The sequence below is a fragment of the Benincasa hispida genome, chromosome 9 (assembly GCF_009727055.1).
Source record: "Benincasa hispida cultivar B227 chromosome 9, ASM972705v1, whole genome shotgun sequence".
NCBI classification, from domain to species: Eukaryota; Viridiplantae; Streptophyta; class Magnoliopsida; order Cucurbitales; family Cucurbitaceae; genus Benincasa; species Benincasa hispida.
In genome coordinates this window covers 53328083-53339029 of record NC_052357.1, presented here as the reverse complement: position 1 = coordinate 53339029, position 10947 = coordinate 53328083, and the positions used below count along the sequence as shown (strand labels likewise).

General features: G+C 33.8%; 1 protein-coding gene across 1 annotated transcript; it reads right to left on the bottom strand.

The window, feature by feature from the left end:
- Nucleotides 1–643: 643 nt before the first annotated feature.
- LOC120085389 (cytochrome P450 71AU50-like) lies at nucleotides 644–3017 on the bottom strand. Its single transcript, XM_039041343.1, has 2 exons — nucleotides 2086–3017; nucleotides 644–1459 (listed from the first exon to the last, which is right to left on the bottom strand). Exons 1-2 carry the CDS (start codon nucleotides 2980–2982, stop codon nucleotides 845–847), a joined length of 1512 nt encoding a protein of 503 aa, XP_038897271.1. The 5' UTR covers nucleotides 2983–3017; the 3' UTR covers nucleotides 644–844.
- Nucleotides 3018–10947: the final 7930 nt, after the last annotated feature.

Below are 10947 nucleotides of genomic sequence, written 5' to 3'. Positions count from 1 at the left end.
TTATCCATATACTATAGACCTTTTAGGTTATTCCTTGAACACGATCCATTTGTATGTCAATCACATATTGTTTGAGTTACATTAAATAATCTTGGATTTTAGCTTATTGGATTTGAGTGATAAATAAACACTTTATTTATTCAAATAAAAGAATATTTTATCTATTGATAACTTGTTTACAAATTTATACAGACTACGTGATTTAGGTGGAATACACCCTTTTAGATGTTAAGCTAATTAAAATTCTTAAATTCTTTTAGAGTTAATCTTTTATTAAAGACTACAAAGATTCGTACTAAAAAACACTACCTTTGCACTCGAGGGCCAATCTCCGTCTGGCCCGAGGAAACCTTTGCACGCCTCCGTTAAGATGTAAACTTCTACTTTATTTTGCATGGTTTATATTGAATTTATTGATGGAGAAATACCAAAAAATTACTTTCATATTCTAACTATAAAACACAAGAAATTCATGAAATATTCCAAGAAACTCCCAGAGATTAAAAATGTGAAGCGTTAATTTGATTATTAATTAATTAAGTTCCTATATTTTTAATATATGATTATTAAACGTATCCAAATAGTATCTAAAATAGTTAGTAGCATAAATAAATATAATCTTCATTTCATTTCATTAAATTACATAGTAATCAAATGATACATGTGGAGGCTTCCTTGCATATAATTAAGTCTGATTGGCTAAGGTAAGTTCCACCACAGATGACTAATCTCATACTTCATTTAGAATATTTCTAATACTTCGAAAGTATGACCATCATACTCTCTTTATTCACACTAAGAATTTATCTTCCTAAGTATATATATATTTTTAATACTAATGGTATTATTCCTGTAAGCGGTAAATAGGAGTAACCATGAGATCATGAACTAAAGGACAAGTTAAACCAAATTCTTCTGTCATATCCAAATCAACAGGCAACATACCATTTGGAAGCTTCAAATGAAAACAATGCAGAAGCTGAGCTAACACAAAGTGAACCATGAGTAAACCCATTTGTAACCCAACACAACCTCTTCTTCCAGATCCAAATGGTAGTAGTTCAAAATCTCGTCCTCTTACGTCTACTTGACTACCGATAAATCTTTCTGGAAAGAACTTTTGTTCATCCTTCCAAACACTTGGGTCTCGTCCAATTGTCCATGCATTCACTATGATACGTGACCATTTAGGAATATGAAAGTTATTTACTGTGCAATCTTTGAGGGCTTGATGTGGAAGGAACAATGGAGCTGGGGGATGCAGTCTAAAAACCTCTTTCACTACCATTTCTAAGTATTTCAAGTGAGCCAAATCTGATTCTTGCACCATTCTATTCAAACCCACAACTTCTTCTAATTCTTCTTGCACTTTCTTCATTACTTCTGGATGTCTAATGAGCTCAGCTAGTGCCCATCCGATGGAGGTCACTGAAGTGTTCGTTCCTGCAAGAAGCAGATCCTGAATAACAAAAAGTAGTTAATATTAGTCCTTTTAATGTATGTATAGAATGAAATTGAATGTATAGAGTGAAAAGATTCACGATTTATAATATAATTTAAATAAAATCATATTACTTTACAACTTATCACTACAAAAAAAATCCTTTTCAGTGATAATTTTTTAGCAACATAGCCAATTTCCATTGCTAAGAGTTAATTTAAAGCAACACGTTGAAAAATATGTCACAAAATACTATTATTAGCAACATCATTTATAAAAGCGTCATTTTTAGTGATTCTTTTTTATGTTTAACAACGCGTTTTATGCGTCATTGAAAGTGGTTTTTCTTGTAGTGTATTAAAACCAAGTATTTAACATAATTAAAGTTTTTTTTATGACTTTTTCTCGGTGAAAAACAATTTTAAGCACTTGAATGGAGGGATCCTAAATTGGAGAAAATCAAGGGACATCACATTATATTTATAAGGAATATGAGCTATTCTACCTATTGTGGATTGGTTTTGAGATGGAACCCAGTCTCATATAATATGGTATGAAACCTCAAATAGGCATTCAGTAAAAAGAAACAAAATAAAACAAAAATGAGATCTAGGGATTATCTTACAAAATGTTTGTTTACTTACAAGTATGATGGTTTTAATGGTGGATCGATCAATTTGGTAGTCGGTTTGTCGAGATCCCATGATGTCCAACATGATATCTACCACATCTTCGGTAACATTAATATTGTTGGATTGAAGATGTTCATCTATGATCCTTTCAAGAAACCTATCAAATACTTGATGAACAGATTTTGCCCGACGGATCAATCCTTGAAGATCAAGAGGTGCAATAAAAGGAATGAAGTCCCCCAAGTTAAAAGCTCCAAACAATTTGAAGGCTTCTTGTACGATCCACTTAAAACCCATTTCATGATCAAGTTCTTTATCATCTTCAAACTTCCTACCAAAGATCATCAAACATATCATGTTTGCAATGAGAGAAGAGACCTTGGAAGTAAGATTTACAACGACGCCTCTTCTTGCAGCCCCACGAAGCTCCTCGATCAACAACCCGACTTCTTCCCTTCTCATGGGCTTGAAAGAATCGAGTTTGTGGCTGCTAAGCAACTCCAAAGTGTGAATTTTGCGCATATTGCGTAAATAAGGCCCATAGTCAGAAACCGCAATGCTGTTTTGGCCAAAATATATGTGCTTGAAAACTTCATTAGGAGGGCGATTTGCAAAATCAAGATCATGGGTTTTCAGAAACAGCTCTGCGGCTTTAGGGGAAGACACAACAATGGTGTTCACAAGGCCTAGTTTGATGTGCATTATGGGTCCATATTTTTGAGATAACTGGTGAAGATCTCTGTGAGGAAGCTTCCCTAACAAATGAAGGCTACCAAAAATGGGGAACCCTTTTGGACCAGGAGGCAGTAACTTCTTGGTTTTGTTGTTATTCCTCTGCAGCCATTGCCAAAACACAAGTGGAACAACAAGCACATGAATGGTAATGATAATCATCCAAATCAAACCCATCTTTTTGGTCTCAAGGCTAACCAAAGTATACCTCATGAAATGGAAAATGGGTAAAGATCAGCTTTGCTATATATATATATATTTAGTTACATTTTGGTCATGCTTACCCGACTTAAAAGCTAATGTGAAAAGTGGATCCCATTTGATTACCTTTGGTGTTATTTATTTATATTCTACATTTATACAAACACGTGAGGCTTTTACTTCCAAATTTGTAATAATAATAAAAAAAAACAAATTGATTGACGAGTGAAGTGTGCTCAATCCAATTGCGTGTGAAAATTACGTTGTATCGTGTTGCCATTATTGTGACCATTATTGTTGCTATTTTCAAAGGAAAAATTATGAATTTTGACATTTATTATTACCGTCATCGTTTGACCCTCATATGTAACGGTTATGATAACGGCAACAGTAAATGTGACAAAATTGATAATTTTAAGTAAACGTGATAAAAAATACAATACAATTACATTTATGATTCACACTCATTCCAATTCATCCATCAATGATAAATTCCATTACGATTACACCGATCTTTATTACGGTTTGATAAGCATGATCTTAATTTTTAGCATTTTGAAATATGTAAGAGATGTATTAGATACAAAATTTATATTTTATGAATCTATTTCATTTAAATTTAAATTTAAAGATTTATTAGATATTTTTTTAAGTATAAAAAAACTATAACAAAAATCTAAAAGATAATAAGATATTGATCCAAATCCAATTTCTTTTGTAGTCCATAATAAAATTAGCTTCCTATCTACTTATCTGCAACACGTGGACAAGAAATATATTAAAAATAAAAATAAAAAAAACTTTGTTTGCCTCCCCCACTAAATTAGGTGCTATATCTAACTCATTCTCCCTTTTATTTTACACATAAAAGGATATATATATATTTTTTTAAAAAAAAAAAACTATTTAAAAAAAAAAATTCCCCATAGTACGTATTTTTTTGTTTGACAGCTACTTGGAGACATAGGTACAACAACACCTAATTATTTTTCAAAAGATAAAATCAACATCAACATCTAATAATTGAGTTGCAAAGAAAGAAGAGTAGTGTCTGTTATTAGCGGTGTCTGTTGTTTTTGTTGTTATAGTTGATTGAGAAACACTGTTAATAACTTAACAAGTTTAGCTATCTAATAGTTGACATGTATTTATTCGGTCGAAGGATAATGGTTCAAATCTCCATATTTCTCACTTATTACATTAAAAAAAAAAAAAAAAAAACTTATCATGAATTTTTTAGTACAGTATAATAAATGATAATCACTACAATAATTTGGACCTTTTCCGATGCTGAAAATCGTCAGGATTAGTCGAAAGAGTGTCGGCAAAACTTTTTCCGACGGTCAAACAATCGTCGGACAGATCGTGGGCAAAGCCTTATCGACGTAACCTTCCTCGGTGGTATAACAGCGGTATCGTATGGAAAAATAGTTATCTCAACGGATGAAGAATGGGGCTTTTATGCGACCCTAACAACACCGTCGGATAATTTGTAAACCCCACGGTCGTAATTTATTAAGACAATCGGGATAAAAAGTTATAGCCCGACAATGAGAAGCCATCGTCGGGATAAACAATTATATCCCACGGTGACAATCGGGAGATATTCAATTATCCCGACGGTGACCTTGTATCGTCGGGATTTTGTATCTTTTTCCGACCCCATGAATCGTTGGAGGTTTGTTCATTAGCGTCGGGAGAAGATAAAAAAAACATTAAATTATAGTTTTTCCCGACCCCTTGTATCATCATGATTATATATTTAACCGTCAGAATTAGCTTTTTTTTATTCTTTATTTAAATCTCTTCTTTTTTTTTTTTTTTTTCAAATGTCATACCTATTTCAAATTTACAAATATCATTCAAACTAATATAAAAATTGTCAAAATCAAGTAAATGTCTACAATAGTAAATAATATATAGAAAAAATGTTTGAATTTCAAGTCTTAAACATACTATTCGTCTCAAATTAAAACACTACATCCATGATTCCTTAATCCAAAATAACATTACATGATAGCGTCGGGTCCTATCGGGAGATGCATCTACAACCTTAATCCATAAACCCTAAATCGAAAATAACATTAACATCTACAACCTAAATATGTTTGTCGGGAGATGCATCTGCAACATAAGTCTTGAGGTGCCTACAAAATACAAATTTAAATAAGTTTAATGTTCAATATACCATATACCAATCTCAAATGAATATAGAATTTAAAACTCAACTAAGAACATTAATGAATTGAAACAAACCAACTCAAACTTGCATATTTTAATATCAAACTCAATATAGAACTTAAAACCAATATAAGAATATTAACAAATAAAATCCGCTTTAACTTCAAACCTAATATAAAACTTAAAACCCAACTTAAACCCAACGAACTCATAACTACATATTTCAATCTCAAACCTAATATAGAACTTAAAACCCAACTTAAACCCAACCAACTCATAAGAATTGAAAGAAATCAAGATATATCTACATTTACTTAAACTTATATATACGTTTACTTAAAGAAAGCAACTTACCTCATGCCCCCAACACCCCCCCCCCCCCCCCAAAAAAAAAAAAAAAAAAAAAAAATTATTGTCAATCCCAATATACAAAACTACATAATTAAGAATTGAAACAAGCGAACACATTCTACATTTACTTAAACAAACCAACTTAAAATTCAACATATTTTTACTTAAAACCCAACTTAACCCAACCAACTCATAACAATTGAGACAAAACCAATACATATCTACATTTACTTAAACTTATATCTACAACACATACCTCCACTTAGTTTTACTTAATGAAGTTATTTGAATCCTTCCCCCAAATTACTCTCAATCCCAATATACAAACTAACATAATTTAGCACAAACTGAAATTCAAACTCAACTTCAGAATCCCCTCCTCCGCACTCTCTAGCACAAACTAAAAATCAAACTCAACTTCAGAACACTAACTATACATTTATATTGTTATCATAACTGCAGGATAACAACATACACAAAATTTTAATTAGTTTACTACGAAAGTTGAAGAGTTCATACCTAGTTCGATTTATCTCCATGAGCTGTAAGAGCATACCTTTGGTATCACCCATCTCAGATTGTCTTTTTGCTTCCAGTTCATCCAATCTAGCAAGTCTAGCCTTTAACTCTTCTATCTCCTGTTTCTGTTCCTCTATAACCCTTGATGAGATGCACTTCACAAACGACTGGTCACTCTTATAGTGTGTTTGCTTGAATAAGTCCACTAGGTCCATTGTTTGACCGTCAGGTCTTTTCTGTAAAACAATTCACATAGAAGATATTAATAATACATCCTTAAAAATCAAATATAGAAATACTTTTAATATTACCGTGGATTCTCGTATGCGTGTAAAAGTCTTAGAACCAACTGTATGAGGATACTTTTAGGCTGACTGATTCCTTTGATTAGTCTCTGCCACTTTATAAAAAATGAGAAATTAAGAGGAAATGAGTAATTAAAATGTAAGTAACAAAAAAAACAAACAAACAAACAAACAAACAAAAAGTTCTTACTTTCTAGTGGTGGATTCAAACTTGTTGCATAAAAGGTTTCAATCTTCAATGTCGTCTTTAAGTCGATCAGGTGGGTGTGCTCGTGCCTCTTCAGGACTTGCATATTTTTTATAGTATTTATTTAGTTCCCCCTATACTCTTTGAACAAACTTTTCATCTATTCATCGATGAAATTATTGACCAGTTGGTTGAACAAGTCCAACACAAAATGGGTCTAAATTAAGAAAGAAAAGAAAAACTAATCAGTGTCTCTGCCGATGCAGACACATATATATAATTTGTAAAATATCAAATAACCATCTTACCAATAATCGACTTTTAACTAGCTCTCTAGTTTCTATTGGTACCTTTCTCTATGATCCATAACAAACAGAAAAAGATTCCAAAACGTTGGTACAAATGACATTGTTAAACCATGTTGCATTGTTGCAAATTGATTTCTCCCATGCAGGTCAATCTCAATAGGAATTCTCCCAAATTGTTACACATGTCTATCCAAATCAACATTTCGAAAGTACCCGCATCCAGCCCTTTTGGTCGTACAACTAAACTCTATATAAATGATACGTCGTTAGTTTCATTAAACATTAGTTTATATACAAATTACCGATTATGGATCTAAGATAAAATGTGTATCTAAAATAACCTGAATTATCTCCTACGGAGGATGATCCGCCAATATGCTCGACTACTAAATACTCCAAGATTGCCTCCTCATCAGTGTGGCCTACCACTAAGCAAACAATAATATGTATATTATACAACAATATGTAAGTTGTGAAATGAAAAAGAAGATACATATTTACATGGTTATTCCGTATCATTAAGATGTTCATGGAACCTCAAACTCCTATTAAAAGATGATTGTACATCCTCTTCTTCGTTATTTATGAGTCATCATCAACTCGTTGAATTATTTGTTCTTCTACGACTATAGGATCAACATCAACTCTACATAAACTGATATCGTTCATTGATTCATCGATTGTACAAGAAATACTATTCATAACTTCTAATAACTCAGGTGGGTCATTCTCATGTTCGTCTACTTCTAGTATGTCCCACACACGCTTGTTTTGCACTACTTGCACCACTTTCCAATTATTACCATATTTGGGATCGTTGATGTAAAACACTTGGTTGGCTTGACTAGCAAATATAAAAGGCTCGTTAACAAACCAATGACGAGTTGTATTAATTGATATATACCCAAAATCCATGTGTACTCTGTTAGTCTTTTAAGGGTCTGTATCGAACAAAGTACACTTAAACATAATTACACGTCTTCTGTTGGCATACTGGAAGTCCAATATTTCATTGACAACACCATAGAAATTATGGAGATCTCCTCCACCTTCACTTTCTGAAGGCACCATGATCCCGCTATTTTGTGTATTCCGACAATTATCACACTCAATACTATGATAGCATACTCCATTAACAATGCATCTACTGTATGGGTGCACTTCTGAACTTAGACTCATCGCTAGTGAATATATCATCAGACATATCTCCATTTTCACGCAATGAAAGAACCTGTTGATTCAGTACAACACAATAGATCTTAAAAACTAATGTCGATAGAAATTAATTCAACTGAATTTTTACTTGTCTTTTAAACCCATACTTACAAGAGATTTGAACCAACCAGGAAAGCCTCGTTGGTACCTTATGACACATCCTGCCTCGAGCCCGCCTCCTGAGCCCGAGAGAAGGCGTGAAGGACCACAGATACTACCCTTTTGTAATACCTACTGCCCATCTGAACCTTTTTATTCTCATAAACTTTAAGCCAAAGATGTAAACCACAACTGTTTGACTAAACTTATTTTATTAAAAAAAGTACAATGTTTATACAACTCTCAAACTTACTTCAAAGCTTACAATAACAACTCTTAAAACCGAAAGTGTCACTGTGGCTGTGGCAGACCTTGACCTTAGCAGCACCCTGGAACTCCTCACCTTTCGCTACCTCGGAAGAAAAACATGAAAGAAAAGAATGAGCTTCACAAAGCTCAGTGAGTGGTAGGCAACTTCTAGAGTCTATTTCAACTCATAAATAATACAAGCATATCACAAATACGAGGTTAATACTCAAACCTCAACCTTGAATGAGTCTGATCTCAAACTCTACCTACGCACAGGGTAGATAGTAAACTGATACTAATCATAAATGCTTACTCTCTTGTGTTCTCTTTGTTTCCTATGTGCACATAGATCCCTGCTTATGGGCTCAGAAGCTAGGCCTACTGGCCCTCTGACCATCCCATACAAGGTTCCTCCCACGGGCTCAGAAACTAGACCTCTTGGTCCCCTGACCATGCCGTGAGGTTCCACTCGGGGCTTAGGAACTAGGTCTATTGACCCCCTGACCATCTCAATCATATAATCTCATTCTCATGCTAATTACTCATTCACAACATAAGCATATACATATACTCTAAGAGATATGCTTTAAGACATAAAGGAAAGTAACACTCACCTTGGTTGGGTAAGAACCTTTCTCTCTAGAAGTTTCTTAGTTTCCCCGGGCTCCTTTTTGAACCCTAAATTCCATATTCAATTTCAAGCTTAGATTACTCATAGTTTCAGATCTTACTACGAGATAATTTCGTCTACTAACATGCTCTACAATGTCCCAGGAAGCTTAACTTAAAATCTTAGCACATAACTTTTTGTTGTTTGGCTGGAATCTTCAAAATATCATTTAGTGCCCGTGCCTAACGCATTGTTTAGTGTTCGCACTCATCATTTAGTGCTATCGTTTACTGTTATCGTCTAGCTCTATCATCTATCTTCTACGCTTATCGTATAGCACTTGTGCTGATCATGTAATGCTATCGCCTATCGTGTAGCTCTATCGTCTAGCGCATCACTTCACATCGTTTAACATCGCCTATAGCTACACGGTTGTCTAGCGCATCACTCAGCGCCGCCCATAGCTATACGATCGTCCGTCCAATGTCTTGCGCTCTAGATTCTCTCGCTCTCACTCACACAGCCTCAACATATAAGCAACCTTTGGCAATGCCTCTTGCCAACACTTCAGCCAACATACGTCCAAACCTCACAAGCTCAACGCATGGTTTTCCTTGGATTCAATGCTTAATTTCTTTTAACCTCTACACTTAGCTTTACCTCATGCATTAATGCTTCCTAACACTAAACACATGGTTCCTTTTGACTTCACACTTAAAAATTTTTAATAGTTAAGGCTCAACTCAAAGCTACTCAAAGAAAATCTCTTCAACAATTAGAAATTTCCCTTCTCTTCAACATAAGATTTAACTTACACTTAGCTAATTCCCTTAATTACCATCTTAAGTAGGGAAATTGAAATCCAGGTTTCACACCTTATATATAAATCATTCTGACTTTGAGCTTCATGTCGAATTACTTTCAAATATTGCCTATAACTAAGAGACGTGTCTCAATTTTATATTTCACACTTTGTATCAAAATCATCAATTACAATAAAATGTTAAAAGCATACTTTCGATAAGATTTTATTTCTATGCAATTGTTTAAGATGTACCAATGTGCACTGCATTTCTCTTCTCTCGATAATGTCCTTACTCTTGGTGCTCCTAATGGTCGCACATTTTGTCTGAACATTGAAAATTAACCACATATCTCATCCTCTGGAAGTCTATCATCATTTATTTCATCTCTATTGAACCTCGTCTCAATTCCAGTTATGTACAAAGAATAAAATACCAACGATTCATTCATTATATATGCTTCTGCTATAGAACCCTCAGGATGTGCTTTATTTCTTACATATTGTTTCAATGTCCGTAAGCTTTTCTCGATATGGTACATCCAACTATAACTAATTAGACCTGCAACTTTTGTTTCATAGAGCAAATGGACTGCTAGATGTACCATTACATCAAAAAATGCCGATGGAAATATTTTTCTAACTTACAAAGTATGATTATAATGTCGCTTTGTAATCGATCCAAATCCCCTATAGATATTATTTTTTGCACATAGATCACTAAAAAATTTGTATAACTCAACGACGGGAATGGACACATCTTTTTATAAGTATGCCCGAACACCAATTGGAAGAAGCCTCTAAAGCAGAACATGCGAGTCGTGAGTTTTTAGCCCCCATAGCTTTCCATCTTCCTCACTCACACATCTTGATATATTTGATACAAACGCCTAACAAACGCTATACAGCGAATTTTGATTGATTTACACTCTGGTTGCGGAATGCAGAATGTTGGTCAAATTCAAGATAGTCTCCATACTGTAACTGCATTGAGTGTGGGATATTTATCAACTTTTACCTTCGGCCTTTACTTATGTGTCAGGTGTCGTTCAATGATTAGATATATGGCTACGTGATATCCATATATCTTTAAGTATACAATACACAAAGCAAAG